This window comes from Sphaeramia orbicularis, chromosome 19 (genome assembly GCF_902148855.1).
Source record: "Sphaeramia orbicularis chromosome 19, fSphaOr1.1, whole genome shotgun sequence".
Taxonomy (NCBI): domain Eukaryota; kingdom Metazoa; phylum Chordata; class Actinopteri; order Kurtiformes; family Apogonidae; genus Sphaeramia; species Sphaeramia orbicularis.
The window spans coordinates 6,310,919-6,336,924 of NC_043975.1; the positions used below are offsets into that span (position 1 = coordinate 6,310,919).

At 36.6% G+C, this 26,006-nt stretch overlaps 1 protein-coding gene across 3 annotated transcripts in view; it reads right to left on the bottom strand.

The window, feature by feature from the left end:
- The window catches only part of dock1 (dedicator of cytokinesis 1), a 506,089-nt gene that overhangs the window by 54,985 nt on the left and 425,098 nt on the right, over nt 1–26,006 (bottom strand). For all 3 annotated transcript variants that reach the window (XM_030163232.1, XM_030163231.1, XM_030163230.1), the window contains 4 exons: nt 22,364–22,453; nt 20,538–20,642; nt 7,619–7,760; nt 4,449–4,530 (listed from right to left, as the gene is read on the bottom strand). In XM_030163232.1, the coding sequence (XP_030019092.1) occupies nt 4,449–4,530; nt 7,619–7,760; nt 20,538–20,642; nt 22,364–22,453 (419 nt within the window). The remainder of the gene's footprint in view (nt 1–4,448; nt 4,531–7,618; nt 7,761–20,537; nt 20,643–22,363; nt 22,454–26,006) is intronic.

Here is a 26,006-nt window from a genome sequence, read left to right on the forward strand (position 1 = left end):
AATGACACCAAAAAGGTGGTTTTGAGCACTGGCCCTTTAAATACACATGAGCCACTTCACACCCCGCCCCCTCCAGGTTGTTGACTGTGTTGCTCTGTTCCGTTTAGCCACTTGTGTTCGTTAATGCAACCAACAACTGAACATTTTAAGTAACTGACTCGAAGTTTGGACATATTTTCAGTTTTTACTACAATTGTTGCTGCAGATAAACAATTAAGTCGTACTCGGAGAAATGTTTGTTGGAAGTCTTGACTTTACATGTGCAAATGTCATGACGTAACTAGTTATAAAATATAACAAAGTAAGAAAGAATTAAAGTGGGTTGTAGAAATCCACTAACTTTTTTTGCTAAAATGAACATAAAGATAGCTTTGCAGCACCTGGAGGATTCAAATTCAAACTTTATGAACTGTTAGTATCCAAATACACAAATAAATGAACCAAAGACTAATAAAAGTGGGTTTAGAGAAATATGACCCCTTTAAACTAGAGCATTGACCTGTGGGGAACCACAAGTTCTAGATGTGGTTGTTTTTATGCTGGGGAAAGCTGACACTTGGGAAAAGATGTGAGTGTATATTTTATAAATGCGGACATAAAAATTGTTTGGTAAATCATTCTTTAAAATTTAAACAACAATTAATATATTAAACCGATATCCAGGGACTGAAATTGGTAAAGGCGTCATTCCTGTTTTTAACTTCATTTCCTGTCATGCAGCCTGGTACTGCACTTCCTGTCAACCATCATGGCCATAGCAACGTAACTGTAATCCTAATGTATTCCAAAATTACTAATGTCTCCCAAAATATTGGTCCTATCAACTTGCCATTTTTGCTAGTCTCTTTCTTCCTTAACCAAAAATACATTTTACTTTTGCAGACTGACATAATTTCGTTGTCATGTGCGTCGTCAATTTCACCGCGTACATCCACCTGATGCTACCATATGCAAACACAATAGGAAAGGTCCAGATACAGGCAGAGTACAGGAGCAGACTGTCAGAAGTGAGATTGAGATGGACTATTATTAGACGTGTTTGCACTTTTTAAGGAAATTGTTACATAATTTGCCTTTAAAGCTACAGTGCTTGATCACTTTCTTGGCAAAACGGGCAAATACGGCATATTTTCTTTTCAGGATATTGTAATTCAAGTTATATATCTGTGTCTACTCCATTGCAATGTTTCCAGGTTGTAAAAAATCTACTGTGATGGAAGTTTTTCGGACTGTATTTACCAATCACTGATCAGATTCTGTCAGATCTGTTTCCCAACATTAAACATTTTTCCATCACAGCATCAGGTTCATCTATCTTTACATTTACTCTTTGAGCTGCAGAGGGAAGGTGTTTATTTCCAAATTCTGCCTTTTTACCCCCCCTTTTTTTCAGCATCTGCATCTTTAAACATTACTATGATAAGACTGAGGCATCCATTTGTGCTTAATGGTTTTCTTGCATGTCTTTAGCAATGATTGAGTGTTAGAGCACTTAAAACATGCTATGAATTTCTACTGAATTATGCAAACTGTGAGCACTACATTTCCTAATTCAGGTACGCTCATGCAGCACAACTCATACTATACACTCATGAAAATTTCAGACATCTATTAAACAGTTCAATATAACATTATTTGCTTCCATGTTTCAGACGGTTGAATGCATCCTGACCACCCGACCACCTCCGCATTAAAGCTGTCCACATGTGACTGAATCTGCCAGGTCAGACATTAATACTAATCTGAACAGGCCATAGACACAATCTTGTCTCAGTTTCAGTGTTTCTGTCTGTTTTCGCAGCCCCAAATCAACACAGACACTCTCTGGGGGAAACGAACACAGATCTATTCTCCTCAAACCATGCCACACGCTTCAAAGATCTGACTTAATTAGTAAACAATTATGAATAAAATATGAAACAATTCAGTGCTGATCCAAAGCCCCTGCCCTTTCATGTTTGCATTGTGACAGGAGACAGTGGGCATATATGGCTATAATTTATTTTTATTTAATTTACTTGCCATCTGTTGGGGTCAAACTTTTTTTTTTTTTTTTTAAAACCCAAAATCAGACGTTCACTTCTGTGTTTGGCCGCAAAGAGCAACACAGGCTTTAATGAAGACTTTGAGACAGACTGTCAAATTAGCTGAAAGCATATAGCATCAAAACGGATCCTCAGAGCTTCAGATTTAATAAACAGATTAATAAATCTGCTTTACATCAGCTGCACTCCCTTCCCCTTTACATGCCATTAGCTGGAGGGTTAGAGATGATGCAGTAGGATGGTCTGGACAAAGCAAGGTCAGAAGGATTGTGTACTCGTGCCTGTCGTCGTGACCCGTTGGCTCATTTGGCTCAGTCTCGTTGCTATGCACCGTTAGTCTTCTGCACCGACGTTGGAAGGGTAAATGAGAGAAAATAGGGCGATGACGACAGCGTGGAGATAGAGACAGAGGTGAGAGTTGGCAGAGAATGAGAGGCAGGCAAACAGTTGGTGTGGATCGCTGTCTAAACACTGCCGTCTAATCTAGGCTATTAAAAGAGTTACATCCTCCAATCAAACAGTTAGCAAACAAGCCGATGGGCCGATACAGGGATGAGTCCATGCGGATGGAGTGTGATGTGATGTCAATGCGGCAGGCCGGTGATAACATCGGAGCCCAGGTATATTTGCCTACAGGGTTTCCGGAGTAAATGTCTCCTTTTAATCATGTCCACTGATGCATTGGGTGGCATATCAAAGTGAATTTGCACAGCGAAGCGATGCAGCGCGTGGATGTCGAGCAGATTGGGCAAACAAACGGGAGAGTGAGGGGTCCTCTGTTTGCTGTAGCGCAACACACAAAGGTATTAATGACATCAGAAAAACAATGTTGTACTTGGCAAGGTGACTAACAGCAGCTGACTGTTGGAAGTTAGCAACACAGAGAACGACAAGAAGGTCAACCTGTGTTTGTTCTGCGTAGACGTACATTTACATTAAGATATAATAACCTCTAAAGCCCGCGATGCACGGTACTGCGTTGTAAAAAACACTAGTGTGCTTTAGCAGCTCTCTAAATGGTATTAGACATGGGAGAGTAATAGTGTAAATGCATGCAGTTAGATTTACGACAATAAAGTCCGCTAATGTTCATGTATGACATACAGATATAGAGCTGCGGAGATCAAATAAAGATCTGCAAAATAAAGTGTTAGTGCAGAAACAGACACTTCATTGTCTGCCAAAGCTCCATGCTAACTAGCTGGTTGGTGCTAAGCTTCTCCTCATGCATCCACTTTGCAGGACTAGCATTATAACAGGCTGCATAGACTCCTTTATGAGTTTTTTTTGTTCATTTTTTTTAAAATAAAGGTGTTAGAAAATGTCTTATTTGTCAATTCTTTTGCATATTTTTTTTTTTTTCAAACTTTCAATATCTGGCCATTAATTAGCATTATATAAATAGGTGCTTAAAAACAGTGTGCTATAGCTAAAAAAAAACGTTCAAAACAAAATTTTATGGGATTACAGAATTTTAATTTTACACGTGCTGAAACATTTTGTCATGTTTGTCAAGAACATTCTGTTTTTATGTTATAGCTTTTTTTGTGTTATTTCTAGTCATTTTTAGCCTGAGTTTCTGTTCACTTTCTGTTTAGTTTTTTTTTTTTTTTTTTTTAAATTCGAGTTTTTATTTGATTTTGTAACGGAGAAGTTACATGTTTTACATTCAGATGCACATATAACATTTTACATTGTTGTTTTTCTATATTTCTTTTCTTTTACTTTCTGTCTAGTTTTAGACCTAGCCCTTCATTTTACTGAGAAAAAACATCAATGTTCAAGATTTTTTTTTGCTAAATTCAAGCAAAAAAATCTGCCAATGGAACAAGTGAAAATTATTTTGGTAAGATTTCTTGAAATAGGATTTTCCAGATCTATTGTCTAAAAATAAGTTTTTATATCTCACTGAAAAGTTACTCTTTAGGTGATTATGTCTTATTTTAAGTGTGATGAGATATTTGGACTAGAAATGAAAAAAATACACTTGGTAAGATTTTGATTTTTTCCAGTGTTGATGTAAACAGTAGTCAAGTGGACATCCCAACCACATCGAAATAAGGGTGAAATGAGTAGAATCATGTTTTACTTGGCACGGTGACCAATAGCAGATGACTAGTAGAAATTGGAAACAGCGAGAATGACAAGAAGGTCAACTTGTGTTTGTTCTGAGTAGAATAATCCCAATAAGTAGTATAATCACCTCCAAAAAACGACCCACAATGCCACGCACCCTAAAAACACTAATGTGCTTTTGCATGGCTAAACAGTATTCAGAGTGACAGGGGGGAAATAAATCAGTCTCAGCAGGACTGAAACACATGCTGTTGGATTTGGGATAACAAAGTCTGCATCTGTAAAGAATTGAGTTTCTATACAGAGGGGATATTGTATCCTGTTTACCTCAATATTTGTTCAGAGACAGACTTGTTTTGGAACTTGGCAGGCAGGTCGAGGATGGGCTTCACTGTGAAACATTGGATGTCTTTAGCGGGAAGTGTCAAGGAAAAAAAAAAGAGCCGAGCTGAAAAACAAACTAATTAAGGTGAGCGTGAATGAAATATTATTACTGTCTGGCAGTATTGTTTCTGCAGGTTTCAATTTGAGCATTTTAAGACCATTATGAAAGCAATTTAAGAGCTATTTCACATTTACTTTGGCAAAAAAGTGTCAAGGAATGAAGGAAAATCAGAAGGTGACTTGGATGATGCTGTCAGTGTGAATGTGGAACAATAGTGGGTGATGACAGGTGATATTTTTCTGACTTCCCATGCAACTCTACTGCTTTCAGACCTCCACCCCATAATTTCAGTGCTTTTTCACATAAGGTTATAGTTTTCTTTTCAACAGATCTCAGTAGAGTGCAAAATGCTCACTTAATTTTAGGTGACGATAACGTTAACAAATGCAGTTCTACCTTAATGCCTCTGGAAACTGTTATTTTATTTGTTCCAATTAAAGCAGGTTTTGTGTTCAAAAGTTTACTTTTTTTAGTTTAGTTTATTTTAATACAGATTACTGGCAAAAACACAGTTAAAAATAAGAATGAAGCTAAATTTCCAAGATATTTTTCAGTGCCATTCGCCAAATGTTCCATAGTTGCCTTATAAAAAGTATATTAAAAACAATAATTCCACCAACTTCTTTGTTTTCAGGTTGTATTTATCTGATGATGGGAGGTTTTTGGCCATTCACAGGTGTTTTCAGACAGGTGTGTGTTAAAATTCAATCAGGTGTGACCAGAAAAGTGGGTTCATGTTTCCACTGCAGCGTGAAATAATATCAGGTATTTTTATTTGGACGTAGAGGAGAGAGCTGTTGGCATTTTGGCACCTGCAGCTTTAATGCAACTTCATAAGAGTAACATTTGCACGACAATCCCACCTTTTCTGAGGACCTGTCAAAATAAATAATACTTTGGATTGAAATATTTTAAGTGGTACTATATCCCAAAACATTTTTTTGAGCTGTAAGTGAAGTATATATAATTCGTTAGCTTCATTGCATAATTACCTGAGTCATATTTTTGGCATATTTGTGGAACTTCACTCTTTTAAAACTGCTGATTAATTTTATGCAGATATCAAAATTTGGCCAAAAATAGGAATTATCCTGTGAGGCTAACAATATGACTTAATTTTGACGAAACACATTGATAATGGTGATGATACACATGAAAGTCTACAAATAAATAAAAATCTGCATTTAGAAACTGCTGAATGTGCCTCCACTTGATGTAAAGTCTTAATTGATAACTTGATTGATTGTTCCTTGATGAAGCAGATTGGGATATTTACCCTTTAACAGATAGCAGATACCATTTATTTATTTTTATTGATTTTTATTTTTATTATTTTTATTTTTATTGATTTTTTTAGTTTGGAAAAGGCAAAATTTCAGCTTCCTACACTTGCTAAGGGGAAGTTCGCTTCAGAATGAGGGTAAACTTACACTTTCAGAAATTTGCAAAGGTTTCGAGGCCTAAAAATCAGATTTAATTCATATGTTTGGAATTTTCTAAAGACCTGCAGGAAGCCTGTGTTCATGAAAAACACCTTCCTCCTCATTCTACATACAGACATTTCACAGAAGGGGAAAAATCTATAAGGCAAAAATAACAACGCATCATTTTGGTATTCCATTTGATGTAAAGTCTTAATTGATGTTTCTTCATGAAGCAGAGTGGGATATTAACATTAAACACAGATATATTTTTAAAAAGAAAAAAATAGGTTAGAAAGGGTGAAACCTCAGCTGTCTGTATTTGTTAAGGGGAAGTTTGTTTCAGAATGAGGTTAAACGTACACTTTCAGACATTTTCAGAGGTTTCAAGGCCTAAAAATCAGATTTAATTCATATGTTTGGACTTTTCTAAGACCTGCAGAAACCCTGTGCTCATGAAAAACCTATTCCTCGCCATTTTACAAATAGACATTTAATAAAAAGGGAAAAAATCTAAAATGCAAAAGTAACAAAGCATCACTTTGGAATTCCATTTGATGTAAAGTCTTAATTGATGTTTCTTGATGAAGCAGAGTGGGATATTTACATTAAACATAGATAAAGAAAAAAAAAAAAAGGTTAGAAGGGGTGAAACCTCAGCTGTCTGTATTTGTGAAGGGGAAGTTCGGTTCAGAAAGAGGGTAAATGAACACTTTCAGACATTTTCAGAGGTTTCAAGGCCTAAAAATCAGATTTAATTCATATGTTTGGACTTTTCTAAGACCTGCAGAAACCCTGTGCTCATGAAAAACCTATTCCTCGCCATTTTACAAATAGACATTTAATAAAAAGGGAAAAAATCTAAAATGCAAAAGTAACAAAGCATCACTTTGGAATTCCATTTGATGTAAAGTCTTAATTGATGTTTCTTGATGAAGCAGAGTGGGATATTTACATTAAACATAGATAAAGAAAAAAAAAAAAAGGTTAGAAGGGGTGAAACCTCAGCTGTCTGTATTTGTGAAGGGGAAGTTCGGTTCAGAAAGAGGGTAAATGAACACTTTCAGACATTTTCAGAGGTTTCAAGGCCTAAAAATCAGATTTAATTCATATGTTTGGACTTTTCTAAGACCTGCAGAAACCCTGTGTTCATGAAAAACGTATTCCTCCCCATTTTACAAATAGACATTTAATAGAGAGGGAAAAATCTATAACGCAAAAGTAACAAAGCATCACTATGGTATTTCACTTGATGTAAAGTCTTAATTGATTATCGATGTTTCTCGACGAAGCAGAGTGGAACATTTACACTTAAACAGATACCACTGACTGTCCTGGTATATTTTCTTTTTTTAAGTTGGAAGGGTAAAACTTCAGCTCTCTATAGCTGTTAAAGTGAAGTTAGGTTTAGAATGAGGGTAAACGTACACTTAAAGATATTTTCAGAGGTTTCAAGGCCTAAAATTCAGATTTAATTAACATGTTTGGACTTTTCTAAAGACCTGCAGAAACCCTGTGTTCATGAAAAGCACCTTCCTCCTCACCTTACATCCAGACATTTAACAAAACGGGTAAATATAGAATGCAAAAATAGCCAAACATGCTGTTATTCTAAGCGCTGGAAAGGATACACTGTCCTGGTGAACACTTGGTGTCCTCGCTGGGCGGTGTGGTCGTCTTCATCTTCTCCGCGTTGGGAAACTGTGTGAGCAGACGTGCTTCGAAGTCCTCCCTGCGCTCGTACTCCTTCCCGCGGTAGATGAACATTTTATTCTGGAGGACGAAGAACACAGTAAGACCTTGAACATAAACGCACAGGGAAGAACACAACGACCGTAAGTGGTGCTCATTTGCATACATTATGTGGACCCGCAGCTCAATGTCCGTTAATTTATGCATATGGAGGTATTTGCACGGCGGCGTTACGTGGAACATCTCACCAGAGGATTAGACTGAGTAGCTAAAGTGATTTTAACTGATGGGAGCAGTGAACGAGAGGCGACAGTGATAAAACTGTCATGTCAGAGGAAAGTTACTTGGGTGAGAGCGGCTTTCATTTGTAAAATACCTTGGCCTGGTGCTGTGGCAGGGTTACAATACATTACCATAATCTCCATATTAAACACTTGGAAATGAGGGTGACAGAGAGTTCCTGGCAACTATTCAGACATTATACAATCTCAGATGACTTCACAGTGGCCTCACATGGGGAGGACTTTGCTTTTAGCTAAGTGACAAACTGCAAATGGCTCCTTTAACGCCACCGCTAACTGGAGCTACTGATGACGCTGCCTTTAGACACAGCTGTGTAAAAACGCCTCGCCAGTTCCAAATCAACACATCATGGTGGCTGAAGATGGGGCTTCACACATTTTCTAAGTAGCTTAATCTACTGTGGATGCGGACAAGCGCCACATGCTGTATTACTGGCTTTTTTTTATTTAGCTTTTAAGATCCAGTACACTTAAGCCTCCACTTAGTCTTAATCATATCAAGGCGTGCAGATAGTTTTGGCATTAAGAGCTAATAATTTGAAATGCCACTTGCCGCCGTAATAGAACAGAATTTAATTCACTTTTGTTTTTGCCGTCAAAGCAATGAGAAATCTACACTTCAAATGCCTAAAAGCAGTGTTTTTGAGAAACATAACCCTGTTAATCAGAACTTTCTCTAAGTCTTCAATGGTTTCACATGCAAAAGGCAAAAGCAATACGATGTGCACTCTCAAAACATTATACAAACACTCATTCCACATTTAATATGGTCTAATATCGCTCAGAACATTTTTACTAATACTTATTCCCAGAGCCAGAACAGAGGAAAACAAGTTTTTTATTTAATGAATTGATTTACAGAAGAACCTAAAACTGTGCTTTGGGGGAATTTAAGGCTACGTTTATACGTAGTCAGGTATTTTTGAAAACAGAGATTTCCCCTTCTCTGTTTAAAAAAAAAAAAAACTCATGCAGACATGATTGTTTTTGGAAAACTCTGCATTTATACGGCCTTATATATCTATACCATCAAGAGCATGCCAGGCCTGTAGATGGCAGTGTACAGGGTGGGGAAGCAAAATTTACAATGAACATTTAGTTGTTTTTTCTCAGCAGGCACTACGTCAATTGTTTTGAAACCAAACATATACTCATGTCATAATCATACCTAACACTATTATCCATACCTTTTCAGAAACTTTTGCCCATAAGAGTAATCAGGAAAGCAAACGTCAAAGAGTGTGTGATTTGCTGAATGCACTCGTCACACCAAAGGAGATTTCAAAAATAGTTGGAGTGTCCATGAAGACTGTTTATAATGGAAAGAAGAGAATGACTATGAGCAAAACTATTACGAGAAAGTCTGGAAGATACTATTAAAGAAGAATGGGAGAAGTTGTCACCCGAATATTTGAGGAACACTTGCACAAGTTTCAGGAAGCGTGTGAAGGCAGTTATTGAGAAAGAAGGAGGACACATAGAATAAAAACATTTTCTATGATGGAAATTTTCTTGTGGCAAATAAATTCTCATGACTTTCAATAAACTAATTAGTCATACACTGTCTTTCAATCCCTGCCTCAAAATATTGTAAATTTTGCTTCCCCACCCTGTAGTAGGACAACTGATGTTGTCATTGTAAACTATAGGCACAAACACAGAGAAAAATCTCCATTTTCAAACATCCCCAGCTACGTGCAAACAGCATCTAATTCTATGTTAAATAATCTGAAAATAATATCCCTAGTTAATATAATTACGTCTAAATTTTGCAGTGAAATCAATCTTGAAATTATATTGGTCTTTCACTGTTTCTAACTAGACTTTGTATTTCATTTATTTGCACCATAGTGTTTGTGCTGCTCTAATGGAAAAGACATCTTAATCACAAAGAGGATTCACCTGGTTGAATAAAGGATATTCAAGGTAGTTCTGGGTTACAGAGTTTCCATACACTGTTCCTTTTCCTGCAGTTAGAACTCTGAGAATTTATGTTTATTGTAAAGGCTTCATATATAACTGTCCTGATGTGAATGCCTTTAAAATTGTTTACTCATACTCTGATATTGTATTTCTTATTCTTAGTTTATTTTTTGCTCTATGCTGCTGTTGTAACCATGGTAACCCTTCAAGACTTTCCTCAGTGTTTTATCTCCATTTATTGTATCACCTGTTTTCCTGGTATTTGTTTTATATGGTGCTTTAATAAGTATGTTAAGGGTATGTTTTATTGAATAGAAACAGGTTATGATTAGAGATGCAATAATAGTCCCAATACCAGTTATGACCCCATAATATGTAATTTTACTTAACTTTTTATTTAAACCTTACAGAACTTCTGAAATAATTTTTCTCTACATTTAACCTTTCATTTATCAACATTCATTATATTTTTCAGTGAAAATCATGTATTTTCCTGTCTTTAATTCACTGACTGTGTAGATGTTCATCCAAGATGAGAGTTAATTCAAAGGTTATTATATTTTAATACAGAAAACTGAAGAAAAAGTGACTTTTTCAGCAAAATATATGATGAACTGAACATAAAAACCAATATTTCCATCCACTGTCATTGATCCAACTCCATGGGTTTTACTGGTGAATCAATGTTGTAGAAGATGACGGTGTTTCCATGGTAACTACGGAGTCCAAATGGGTCATATCTGATGAGCATGAAAAGATTACACCAATTATTTACATGTATTGATAGGATTAGTGACTCAGAAGTTATTAAACAGTTTTGATCAGTAGATGCTTTGGTCGCCAATCGATTGTTTTGGCTTTTGAAAGTTAAATAAAGTACATAAATATACAGATTGTCAGGCTCAAATATATTTATATATATTTTTTTATAGTGGGGCAGTAACAGAAGATTCAGAAAAAAACACTCAGAAGACAAAACTGAAATGATCTACATCTATTGTGGGCCAAGAACTAAATTATTTTTGCACTTTTGATAAGTTTTATTTTATAACCTTGGTGTGAAAAAAGTCTCATTCTATCTCCCAGAGATGCTCATACGGTTTTACGCTCAAACACAGGACGCATCTCAAATTCCCCAATTAATTAAATGTGTTGCTGCCATGAAAATATGCCTGGGATCATTTTCAGATTTCAGATTTCCAAAGTTATCCCTTCCAACGGCAGGAAAATCTCCTAAACCTGCCTGAAGATCCGCTGCTCCAAGTCTGAGCTGGTACAGAACTTCGAGATTAGTCGTCAGTTTTACAGAAATTCATTCCAGTCTAATCTTTTTATATCACTGTCTATTGTAGAGCTTTTTATCCAAGGACATTATGTTGTTCAGCAATGGGATTGTATCGTCTCAATGTCACATAACTCATTCTCATTATCTTCGGATGTAAACCTGCTGGTTCTTACAAATAAAATCACTGTCAAATCAGTGATCCATGACAAAATGATCCTCTGTTCGTTGGTTCATTTGTGGCTAAAAGATGAGCGAACACAGCAGAGACACAATGCAGCAATAATTCATGTTTCTGCAATATTACTGAGGTGGAATACAACAACAGAGTGTGGACACAGACCTTCAAGTACAATAGAATAGAATAGAATAGAATAGAATAGAATAGAATAGAATAGAATAGAATAGAACAGATCAGATAAGGCTTTATTACTGATGAAAGTGCAGTTGGTCTCTATCAGCAACAGTTTACTATACCAGTGTTGCCCAACCACTATGTGCCGTGGAAAATTATCCAGTTACACCTGATTTGTAATGTAAGCAAGCGGCGTGATATAGATTCGCACGACTGCATGCACCAATGATCCACTCTACGACAACAGTATCCGGTTTCCCTTTGCAAAATAAAAGTGAAAGTGAACCGGCCCTGATGCAGTGCATTCTGTTGATAAAGCCCCCCTCACCAGTGATGCGCGGATTAGTGGTTTACTCACGAACCCCAGGTATCGGGTTGGGGCAGGGGGGATATGCCTCCCATACTATTACACAATGGAACTCAATCCGTAAACTGGGGGGTCCGTCCGAGGGGTCGCTAACGCACCCCTCTCAGCTTTCTTGTTCCAAACGCCCTGCAACAATGTCGCCTGTGCACCCCCGTTGCGCTCCCTCCTTGACCTCCCTCCCCAACCCCCGGAAAAAAGAGAGAGACTCAGAGCTGTTGAGGAAGATTTGTGTGTGTCTTTCTTCAATTCCTGTAAGAATATCAGCTTTGTGTTCGACTAAACATGCCCAGGTTTCACACTGAGGAAGTAAACTGAGCGAACTAGATTTGCATTACATTTCAATAAATATACTTTTTGTGACATTTTTGTTTGGTGGTGTGCCTTGTGAGTTTTCTAATGTAAAATATGTGCCGTGGCTCAAAAAGGTTGGGAACACTGCATTATACGACTAATATACAACACAATAAAATACAGACATATAAAATAAAATAATAAAATTACATATATATGACAACTAATGACAAGTATAATGACAACTCCAAACTTTTCTCTATGGTTTAGTGACGAAAAAGAAGCAAAATTAAGTAAATTAAGTAAATTCTGAAAATAAAATATTTACATGTACAAACTATCCTTTCATAAAAAATGTGAATAACCACAAAAACTTGAAATTTCTTAAGGAAAATAAGACTTTTTTATGCCTCAGCTTATCATTTACACACGTGCATTGCAACTTATAGATCGCAGTGGATTGATTTACAAATGCATAAAATATTTAGTAACAGGAATAATACTGTTAAAATTTGGAAGTAAAATGAGTTTGACCCCTTGACTGTTAATACCTTCAGTGTCATTTTTGCACTTTGCAAATTCATCTTGCAGGGTGTTTGCTCTTTTTTCAAATGTAAATTCCAGACCCCCCCCCCCCCACAGCAAGACCTTGACTTTATGTACTTCTATACTTGCATGCCTACTTTTCTAGTTGAGACTGTATCTGTTGTGTGTAGGAGAAAACTTCAGTTTAATAAATGTATGAATGAATGAATGCATAAATTATGTTTTACTGATAGAAACATTTTCAAAACAACAAACACAAAAAAATGCATAAATATCACAGGAACAAGTTTCACTAGAATCATTCCAGTACTGACCAGTTAGTGAAATCATCCAGTTTTTTTTAAATGCTTTCCTCATGTATTTCTTATTTTACAAGTTTATGTGCCTTTGAGCATACTCTGAAATTCAACTATGAGAGAAACTTTTTTCCAAACTTTAAGACTTTGAGATAAAATTCCAGACTTTTTAAGGTCTGGAAAACCGCATTTCAAAATTCCACACTTTTTAAGACTTTCAAGACCTGCACAAGCACCCTGTCAGATTGGAACCTTTTGCAGGCCAGTTTTGGGCTGTGGAACGTATGTTTGACACCCCTGCTGTAGATCAATCTGATATCAAGTGATGAGTCGGAGTTATGGATGCTTCCAATCTGTTGGAGATTCTGATAAGATTTAACTCGCACAGAGACTCAAAACAAAAACTATATTATTGGGGAAGTGAGCTGAGCGCACTCCTAAAAATGCATGAGCGAGGAACATCCCTTCATCTGGGTGAGTGTGCTCAGGGGTCTGTCTGAGGAGCATTTTGAGTGATAGAACATGACAGCTCATATCCATGTGTCTCACAGCGTGGTGCATTCAGATGCATATTTCAAACTCGACTTTCACACACCCTCGACTGCCTCTTAAACCGGTGCTCACAGGAAACTCAATACCGGGATTAAGCGAAGTTCAGGGCTGAGAGGAAGAGGAGTTAGAGGAGGAAGAGAAATACACCGACTGGATGTAACGTGAGGAAAACAGTACGTCTTTGAAACACTGGAGGAACACGTCAAAAAACTTAAAAGCTGTGTTACAGCTTCCTCTGCAGCTTCTTGAGGAGGTTTTAGTGACTGAAACGATGGCTTCAGATAAATACCCGTTTTCTGGAAGGCAGCCACAGAACACAAGTTTTTAATCCACCACTTAGAAAAACAAACAAAAGCCTCAGTTTTACGTGCAGATTCAAATTAAGGTTCATGATAAAGCTAATTTTACAATTACAAAGCACCCTCGAGTCCAACAACCAATAAATCATATGCAGCTGAATTACGCGCTCTTGCATAAAATCAATTCTTAAGGGGGTTGGATACAAAATGCCTTTATCAAAGTATTGATTTTCTCACATAACTAACTATTCCCAGAGGCCTACTGTTTCACTGATGCTGCAACACAAATAGGAGTGTGAAGCTAAAACCCCCTAAACATATTTATCTTAATTAGTAAGCCATGCATAAATGCTTTCCTGTGTACTTAGGCTGGAATCGTTCATCTGTAATTGTGAAATATATCAGGGGGCGTGGACATTTAATCCCTTTCTATGTAAAACAGAAATGGAAGTCTGAAGAAAAAATGTGCAGCTAATGTCTATGGCATCATCTGCATGTTTTATGAAAAAAAAGGCAAAAAAAGTATAATTTGCTGTATACACTTAAATAATTTGCTATTGACTTGTACCACTTCGTCACACATTTACTAATAATACATATATATCATAGTCAAGATTGGTCATTTTGTCTTGTCTCACTCTCCACAAAAAAAAAAAAAAAAAAAAATCACTATATTTCTGGTGTTTTCTCTGCTATATTTGTTGGTATCAATTTTGTAGCATGATAAAAAGCCACAGTGACATTTATTTCAGGTGTGAAACTTATTGACGATTCTTGATTCCTTTAACATACTCGCTGTGAAAGTGAATCATCTCACTGTTCACAAGAGCTGCAACAAGTAAGTGATTAATCATATGAGTAAAATAAGTGTTTTATTGTTTTTGTGAACTGGACTGTGGAGAGGAATTATATGTGACTGTTGTAATCGTCAAGAACTATTTTGATGATCTATAATAAATAGAAGCAATGTTTTTAAAAAAAAAAAAAAAAAAGGCTAAATTCTCTGACTCTACCTTCTTAAATGTGAATATCTTCTGGTTTCTGTCCACCTCCATGACAGTACTCCAAGGAAATCTTTTGAAAAGTCACAAAAAAATGAAAAAGCTAATTATGTTCCTATGTTCATTTTCCTTATTATTATATTGTTCTTATTTATTATAAATTATTATATTCATTATGTTCATTGTGTAGGGTTAGGGTTTGTGCTTGACGAGACACCGTAGTGGTGTTGCATTATGGGTAATTAACAAAACTGGAAGTAGCCGAGCCTCATGGGTAGCCAGAGCTAATAGCAGCAGCCATGAGCCATCGACAGATGTGGAGCAGTGAGGAGACTGAACGTCACACTGACATTTGGTCAATGGTTACGTAGGACCTCCACCAACACCCGCCGTCTCTGAATCACCCCGCCCCTGACTTTTCTTCCAATGCCAGCGCAGTTCGTCACATGCGTGCTTATGCTTACAAATTTTGGTCCACTAGCAAAAAGTGCAATAAGAAAGCGGTCTGACCCAAACAAACAAAAAAAAACCTTCACATTCGATCCAAACCAAATAAGCGGACCACAGGACTTTCCAGCCTAAAACAGAGATTCTCTAAGTTTTTCAAACCACGCCCACTAATGGCATCATGAGCCTACTGGCACCTGCCCTATGCCCGAAAAAATTTGTGGGACGGGGGGGGTACGTAATTCTAAAAGTAACACTATGGACCTATATGAGGATATTATATGGTGGGTTATTTAGCTTTGCAGACAAAGCTATGAGAACCTGAAAGTGAGCTCCACTCACCTTATCATTGACTACCTGCTGCCCCCCCCCCAAAAAAAACACAAATTTGTGACCAGGGGGTAGGGGGTGGGGGGAATGATGTGCTGGATGATATGCAACCCCCCACTCCCCTGCCTACGGACCTCAATCTCTGAACGTGGGGAGAGTATGTGATTTATAATGTTGTGACGTACAACAGTAGTCGGTAATGCACCTGCACGTACGATGATGTCGCTTAAACTCCCCCCCTCGCCATTTGCTCAAGTGTGTCCCCCTGGTGCGCCCCCTGGTTGAGAACCATTGCCCTAAGACAATCTTATTGGTAAAAGCAAACTGAAACCTACCTTCCTGTTGTTATTCCAGGTAAGCACCACTAAGAATAAAAGAGGAAGATAAAAGAGAACTCCAGGCGGTCCTCCAAGGCTGTATAAACAGGCCGGTAGATTAGGCTGCCCTGTCTGTAATGGAGTTTGTGCCCTGCCAGATGAAAGAGGTTAGGAGGGGCGCGTGAACATCGGAAACAAGCAAAAGACCCGGTGAAACCGCTGTTGTTCATAACAGAATCAGAAGGGTATGATTAGGGGATCAGTGTTCTTGAACCTGGACTTTCACATTATGTTATTCAGTTTGGACTACGCAGGTCATTTGTGGGATTCAGGTGAGAAAGTTCCCCGGGAATAGGAAAAAAAAAGTGCACAGGGTATATTCAGTATCAGAATCACTAACATCGCTATAAAGATTTTATTTATTATTTGTTATAATACAAAGGACAATCTAGGGCAGGGATGTCAAACTCATTTTACTTATTTAATAAATTATAAATAGTGACAACGGCAAGTTTTTCTTTTTGTTTTAGTGAAATGTTCTCTGTTGGATGCTAATGTTTGGGATTCAGTGACATCACAATACTGTCCGCAAAAATAGCAACATGAATCCTCCACCAATTTGTGCACGTCAGTCCCGTGGTGAGCCCATAGTAAAAGTTAGACACAACAGAAACAGACAAAAAGCACAAATAACTTACTAACCCCAGACGGCAACAAATAGAAGCTCATAACTCAGAAACTAGCCAAGTTTATTGCACCTATAAAAGTGTAACATGCTGTGTTTACGCCATGTTGGGCTGTTGGTTTGGCACAGAGGGTTATTTATTGGTAAAGTTAGTGTTATAAATAATGTCAACTCAACTATGGAATTCAAAGCAGGTAAAGTTTGTTTAGTGGAGATGCTTTTGAACTTATTTTCAGATTTACGTTTCATGTTGCACTAGAATCACTGACTGACCTATCGTTGCATATTTGCGCAATAATAGTAATGATATTTGCACTCAATGTCTTAACACTGTGACAGTATTTTGTATCTTTTTGCACCTGGTACACCTACCCTTTTGGACCGAGTACTTGCTTTATTTTATTTTAACCTAATTATTTTTCCTTGCTTACTGTACAGTTTATTTCCTTTATTTCTTTATTTATTATTTATTTATTATTTTCCGACATGAATTGGCAACATTGTGTGGGTCTCTCCTGAACACAAATCCCCACCCCAACCAAGACCGCCTCTGAATTTTTAAACAGCTGTGAAAGTAAATAACAAAATAATAATTGACAGACAATATAATATAATAAGATATAAACATTAAAATCTTACCAAGTGTATTTTTCTCATTTCTAGTCAAAATAGCTCATCACACTTAAAATAATACATAATCACCTAAATAGTAACTTTTCAGTGAGATATAAGAACTTATTTTTAGATAATACAGGGTGGGGAAGCAAAATTTACAATGAACATTTAGTTGTTTTTTCTCAGCAGGCACTACGTCAATTGTTTTGAAACCAAACATATATTGATGTCATAATCATACCTAACACTATTATCCATACCTTTTCAGAAACTTTTGCCCATATGAGTAATCAGGAAAGCAAACGTCAAAGAGTGTGTGATTTGCTGAATGCACTCGTCACACCAAAGGAGATTTCAAAAATAGATGGAGTGTCCATAAAGACTGTTTATAATGGAAAGAAGAGAATGACTATGAGCAAAACTATTACCAGAAAGTCTGGAAGATACTATTAAAGAAGAATGGGAGAAGTTGTCACCCGAATATTTGAGGAACACTTGCGCAAGTTTCAGGAAGCGTGTGAAGGCAGTTATTGAGAAAGAAGGAGGACACATAGAATAAAAACATTTTCTATTGTGTAAATTTTCTTGTGGCAAATAAATTCTCATGACTTTCAATAAACTAATTGATCATACTCTGTCTTTCAATCCCTGCCTCAAAATATTGTAAATTTTGCTTCCCCACCCTGTAGATCTTGAAAATCTTATTTCAAGAAATCTTACCAAGTTCAAATTTCTTTTTATGATTTTTAAAAAATCTTCACATTTACTTATAATGGGCTAAATAAGTGCGAGGGGTGGGGTTTGTTGTGCCTGGCACCACTTGTTTTATTTTTTACTGCATGCTTCTCACCTACTCCATGTTCTATGTTCGCACCAAACCACTGACACAAATCCCTAATAATGTGAACCCTGTTTACTTACATGGCAATAAACATGATTCTGATCAATATCAAGGAAGTGTAGAATCAAAGTATCTCTAAGCAGCAGTAGACCTACTCAAAGTTTACCAAAACCATGATGTGGGGGTTGAAGCTCTGACATAAAATTAAACCCTCTATGACAAAGCAACATGAAGAAAAATCCTCAGTCGCTCACATTCAGCTCGTGTTAAAAAAAAAAAAACCCAGGCAGACAAAATTGGACGCCTTCAACGGACAAAAAGCCACAGACGTCTGTTGTAATATTGACCCAGCAGAGGCTCAGGCACTGAATAAGACAGAGGATATCAAAATCCTGCACTTCATTTGTGATAAGCTGCGATCAGATTGGGACAAAATGTGCCGGTGCATTAGGAGGTGAAAGAAGATTAGTTTAGTTCAAGTGGTCAAATAATCTGGGCGACATCCTGCTCCCTCCGTCTGAATCACAGCTAATACTTTGAGAATTTATCAGAAAAATGGGATCCAGCTACCTAACCAGGGGCTCTGCTGTGTATGTTTTGGGATTTTAACTTGTAAGCATGCAGCCACCGACTCCAATTCACCTCCTTTCACTTTGTATTGGGCTCAGACTTTCATCCTGAAAAGGCTGATGGGAAGTATTGTGATGCAGACCACGGTTTAAGTGTGGAGAAATGGTTGTTCGGCTGAGGTTCAGGTAATGGGATTTAAAGCCACTGTTTGCAGCGCAATCACCCGTTTGAGGGGACAAACAAGATTTGGTTGGTTTTTGTGGTCATTCATCTCGGCTCTACTGTCAGAGTTTTTTATTGCCGTGTCCTGGAGTGACTGATGTTTGCTGTTTTTTTTTTTAAAGACTAGAAAACTGACCAGCAGGCAGAGTGATATACAAACTAAAAACAGGTACAGTGAAACATAGAAGCCAAAGAAAAAAAACGAGACAAATGATCTTAACCCTTCATCGGGCAAGTGACTATTTTTGGTCATTTTCACATATATTGCAAGACAGTGACAGCAACATTTCCAGTGAGGACAGTGAGTCAACAATCTCAGGTCCAATGTGGTCTCCAGGGTCTGCAAGGTCCACCTCTGCATGAACAGTGAGTGTACCTGCTTTGTTTGGTACCATGAAGTAATGGTACTAATGTAAGGAATGATGTTCAAAGGGATCATGTGGATGTGGGCAAGGCATTCATGTTGTTGGAAAGTTCTAAAATACACGTTCCTTTCACCTTACATGTGTTTTTGTTGTATTTTTTTTTACATATACGTCTTGGATTTTTTTTTTTTTTTTTTTTTTTTGGTCCTTATGAGTAAGGAACCAAATATAGTAACTTCATTAACCTTGATTTTCTACCCAGCGATGAAAAATGTTGAAAATTTTCACAAAAGTAATAAACTCTTGTTAGGTCCTCCAATAACACACTAAGCTTGACATTTTGCCCCACAAAGGGTTTCCTACCCTGAATGGAAGGGTAGTTTTTAAAGGGGCAATTTGTAATATTTCAGGTTCAGACCAGTCATCTTAATAAGAATGGGAATTTTGGGTTTTAAAGGGGAAATTTGTAATATTTTAGCTTCAGACCAATTATCTTAGTAAGAACAGGAGCTTTTGGTTTTAAAGGGGCAAATTGTAATATTTTTAAGTTTAAAGATTGACTAAAAATATCAATAGGATTTGAAGAAATAACCATTCTGATGAGATGAGAACAAAGCAAATGTATCGTATTGCTGAGATATCTACTGATGCTAGCATACTAAACACCTATCCCTGGTATGTCCCATCTTTTAATAACAATTTGTACCTTATAGGAAGGAGTCTATACATGTTTGACATTTTGCATTAGGAAATGTTTATGCAAGTGACAATGTTTGAAGAAAATGTGCCGTACATGCTGTGGCAATTTTGTTGTTATTATGGTCTTGCTAAAAAACAAGCTAAGTATGCAATAATGTAAACTATAGGCTATCAACACATGTGAAAATGAGAAGAAAATAGTGTGATTTTGACCGGTTCTGGGAGTTTCTGCAGCTTCAACAACAGCGCCACAACCTGCCGTATGTCTCTGTGGATAACTGGAGTTGAATTCCAAATCTTAATTTTACAAATTGCCCCTTTAATGCACCTGTTGACTCTGTTTTAACATCCTTTATGTGAAAACCAGGTGGAACATTGATGTTCACAATTATCCAAAAGCTGTCGGAGCTAGACAGATGAAACGCTTAAGTATTGACAGCTGAGGCTGGGAACTAAACAAGTACTGGTATACGTATCGATCTTCTGTTTTGCCAAATGGCTTTCCCACGCTGAACTACCAGCCATATGCGTGTTCGCTGATGTGTGTACTTACACGGAGGAAGGAGGGGAAACCCATGCCGTAATAGCCCACAGCGAAGTAGTCTGGTTTGGGCCGGATCAGCTTCACTATGTTCTCATAGAACTGGGCCTGCTTCCTCTGAGGAGAGACACAATACACTTAAATTAACAGATACATATATATATATATATATATATATATATACATATATATATATATATATATATATATATATATATATACACACATTGAATGGATCAGTGGGGAAGTTTAATGTAGTATGGCATCCATTTATTTCTTGTGTAGAACAGCTGACAATGCACTTTAACTCTGGATAATGTATGCTATGTACAAAGTGATTGGGTAATTACATTGTGGAACCCTTTATTTTTGTTTTGTTTTGTATTGTGGCGTCTTATACCTTTGTTATACGTCTCAGTATTTGTCTAACTTTTTCGGTTTGTTTGAAAGACTTAATAAAAATACACTGATCAAAAAAAATTAACAGATATGAACAGTATATATATGGACATGGTAAATAAAACAAGATAAGATGAGTACAGTGAGGATTAAACCTTCTAAAGCTTATAAGTTTCCATATTTTGTTATCAGAAATCTTGTGTGCTTACGTTAAAGGTTTAAAGGGGTTATATGTCGTATTTCTACTTCTTCCTTTAAAATATTTTATCAGAATGTTTAGAATAGAGCGCTCTGAAGTTCTGCCAAAAATGCCTACGTATTAAATTGTAGAGATATGAACGGAATTGTATTTATGTGACCACTAGAGGGAGTAGTGAGTCACTTTGCCGAGGCCTTTGACCAAAGCATCAGAAAGTGACCAAATGGATGAGAACCATTAAGAAACAACTTTTAGACTCAAATAAATAGACAAAGTGATAAAGTTTAAAAGCACTGTTGTTGTTGTAAATGTAAAGATTGGAGTTTGATGGTTAAATGTCAGTGTTTCTTCTACACAAGTGAGTTTGAGTCTGAGGCTTATGAAGGTAAATACAGTTATTATGGGATGTTCTTATCTTTGCTAAGTTGCTGTTTGTTGATCCACGGTTCAGACTAAACTGTGACAGTTCTGAACTTATTTGTTGGATTCCAAACAGATCTTTATTTCAGCTACTGACAACTCAAACCGAACAGAAAACAGAGGTGATTTGTGGTTTTACTGTGGCTGTGTTCAGTCTAAAAACAGAGCTAAGATAACAGAGCTATAATGTAAACTCTCAGCTAATGCAGCATGTGAAGATTATAAGACACAATGTTATTTTGAGTGACTGTTAAAATAAGCATCTATGAGTTTTAGTTTGAGGGAGAAAACTTGATGATACCATAATACAGATGTGTGGAAACAATGAACTTTATACTTTATTCAGTGAGTGATCCAGTCTGTGGATACACAGGGTTGATTCTTTGGTGGTTTTGGTAGAACTAAGTGAGTTTGGAATATCAGTACAACACAGAACCCCTTTAAGGTTTGTATAAAATATATGTTCATATGTAAGTGTAGTATCAGTTATCTCATTGTCGTTTTTAATTTTTTTCACAGTTCTATGTTTGATGTACTTAAAAATCCTAGGTAGGAACTGACACTACATATTATTCAATGCTCTAAATGCTTTGGTTGGTGCTAATGTAAAAAAAGTAGTAAAAGTAAGTAGGTATGATATTTGTATAGGTCTCACAAAGTATAAACTTGATATGTTGTGTAATATTTTTTAACATTCTGATAATACGGTGGCATTTCAGCGTAATTGTGCTTTGGTGACATATAAATGCTAACAGTTGATCACTTATATTTGTCGTTGACTGGCTTGACAGATGAGGTCCGACACAATAAGATCACTTACCAAGGATGCGCTGAGCTGCTCAAAGTCAAACATTTCATTTTCGTACTGTTCTGCCAGTTCCTTTCCTAAAATGATAGCTTCCTCCCACATCTATTGGACACAGAGACAGCAAACATATTCAATGTTATGACTCAAGCTGAGACAAAAGGACTCTATTCACTACAAGATGAATACTCAAGATGATTTCGACGCCAATGGCTTTCAGAATGAGTCTTTTTCAGAATAAACAGACACAAATTCTTATGTCAATATTTCTTCTCTTTGAAAGAAAAAAAAAAGATGAAAACACTGATGCAATCCCCTTAAGAGTGAGCAAATTTATTACAGTGATGCATTTCCTCTACATATCCAACACAATGAAGTGGTTGTCACAGATAGATGGGAGGCACTCGAACACACCGAAAGCCTTCCAAGTGGCTTCCTGACAGACCAGTGGCCCGGGTCCAGACTCATACTCAGATCAGCCCTCTATCGCTGAGAGCTGTGGTGGCAATGCGATCTGAACCGGTTTCCTGGATCCTAAACACTCAACTGATGCCCTCTTCGTGTTTACACATCAATGATGGCACACCCATTTATGTGAATGCATTAATGTAACTGTAATAGAACTTTATTATAACTTTTATCTTGTGATTATTAAACAATATAAATGCATATAAATAGTGTGTGTATTATATTATAATATCATAATATCATAATATAATAACCTATTTATTATTATTACTACAACTTCATTATTGCTACTTGTTTCTACAATCCTTCCCAATGTACAACTGCAATTTTTCACTACTTTTTTTTTTTAATACTTATTTTGCTATTTTTTTGTGGTATTTCTTGTGCCCAAAGGATAAATAAAGTTCTATCTAATCTAATCTATTCTAATCTAATAACATTTCTTTAATCATCATATTGATAATATATTGTCTAGTACATATTGTACAAATTGCTGTTCTAATTGTGTTTTAATATACACATATATACACACACATATATACAGTCGCAGAAAAAATTATTAGACCATCAAAAGTCATCAAAAACAATGGTTATGCAATCCAGTACTAACTCCTGTGTGTATCATGTGACTAAAACAGACAGAAAAGAAAACATGGAATGCCTAAAAGCACTGTTTTGTCAGTACAATGCCATAGATATTGACATAGGAACGGAAGTGATTTTGGTTATTATCAAGAAAACCATGGAAAATGGATAGATATCAGCTCTGAAATTAAACTATTATGAGCTATTTTTGTTGTTATCATTATATTTGTCCAAACAAATGTACTTTTAGTTGTACCAGGCATTAAAATGAACCAAAAATTGAAGAAAACAAGGGTGGTCTAATAATTTTTTTCCCACAACTATGTGTGTGTGTGTGTGTGTGTGTGTGTGTATATACAGACAGATAGATAGATAGATAGATAGATAGATAGATAGATAGATAGATAGATAGATGTTTTTTTTTTTATTGTAGTGATAATTTCTTTCCTGTTTTTTTTTTTTTTAGATTATACTTGAATGGAGCAACTGTAACACACAAAAATTCCCCCCCTGAGGTTAATAAATACTTTGATTCTGATTTTCTGAGAACCACTACCACCTACTGATTTGTTGTATATTTGTGTCTTTTGAGGTCTTCTCAGCTGGACCTCCTTGTGGCCAGATTGTGCTGATTGACAGCTGCCTAGAGAGTCAAAAGCGGCTCTTCTATGACATTTGACCCACTCAGGCTTAGCTTACACGATAAAACAACAATTTGTATTCCTGTGGAAAAAGTGGCCCTGTGTTCACAGATACAAAAGCTGAGAAAGCTTTTATGCTGTTATGGTATTCATTGCGAATGGGACCTAGCGTCACAGCAGTCGCACCTGCTGAGAAACTCAGAAAAGACTGGCGACAATCATCTGACCTGGAAGAACACAAATGCACTGAATCAGATTCATTGGTAAATGAGAGCTGTTACTTTTCCACTCTGCTACATGGAAAACTTTTAGAAAATAGAACACAACTACAGTATCGGGACCATTTCAATCTATCTGAACATGGCAGTAGAGAACACAGTGATAAATGCAACAGCTCAGTTTCCAAACAGTGTCAAGAGAGGTGTGTATTTATGTATTTATACAGAAACTCTACAGTCAGTTTAATTGGCTGCTGCTTCTAGTTCTATACTCTTATTATTATTATTATTATTATTATTATTATTATTATGGCCAGTGGTTCGATTGTGATTTTGACGTTTGTCTGCTTTCATGGTTAAAAAAAGATGTCACACCCTATTTTCATCAATGTGAACCTGGTGCTAGTTCTAGTTTCAAGTCCAAAACATTCTAAGAAACCAGCCTTTAAAAAAAAAAAAAAAAAAAAAAAAAAAAATCTATAGTACCACATCATTACCTGAGTGTACACACATCCATTTTCACAGCTTAGGGCTGCTGCTGCTCCTACTATTTCTTCTTTTTTGGTTAGGGTTAGCTACACACTACATTAACACAATACTAACAGGGGTTATTTCATATTACAACAGTAGAGCTACACAATTACGATTGCAATTACACTGAAAACTGTAATTTGCGATGTCAAATGTTCTTGTCTACTTATATGGTTATCAGGAAAAATACACAACAAAGTAAAAAAGCATTAAAACAAGTGACAAAGTAAGCAGAGATTACTAATATCCTGCCTGATCACAACACCTCATCCCTCCTGCTCACTGATGCCCTACCTACCCAGGGATTAATTTTGAGTCATAACTTTAAATCTTTTTAAAAGCTTTTTTAAATTTGTGGGAAAAAAAATTACATTTTTTTTTTTTTTTTTTTTGCATCATTTTGGCTGTTTCGCAGGCTGGCTGTTTTTTTTTTTGTTTTTTTTAAATCCAGTGTCTTTTACTCGTACATGTGTTTTATACTCCCATGGTGCATTTTGCACCTTCTGGTTACCTCCATGGCAAAAATGTACATGCACAAAAAACTGCTATAAAATCAGCATACATCAATATTCCAATCAAATCAATTTTGTTTCTAGTCCTTGACATATCCGAGGATCATGCTGTATCTATGTACCCCTGTCCTCTGGGGCGGGAGGGGGAATAAAAAAGCAATAACTGACCCATGTTGCAATCTTTGCATATTTTACACAGTACCTTCATCTGCTCAGTGTCACCAAATCAAAAATACCTACAGATAACTAGAAGTTTTGTATGCTTTTTTCCCCTCTTTTCTTCACTTCTGCAATTCAATCACTCTAAATCCTACAAAATCTGGACACTGAAATTGCATCCTATTGCGACTCTATAATTGCTCAGGCTGATGTTGCGATTCAATTAATTGCACGGCCGTATATGGTGGAAGGGAAAAATAGTTGATGGCCCCTTTCCCGTCTCCATTCGCTGGACCAGATAGGAGGCAGCGCTGGGGCCTCAGAAGAATTAAAACACCCAGGGCTAAGGAACTTGATTGGAGGGAAATTGGTCCAGGGTAGATTTTAATGAACATGGCCTGAGTTTTTGATTCCTCCAGTCTTATTTCACCAGGTTTTCATCTTCTCCACGAAAAGACTTTTACTAGAGGTCAACATACGGTGAAGTTTTACCAGTTTTACTGTTATTTTCTGTCAAAGCCATCAGAGCCTCGTTCAGCAGATA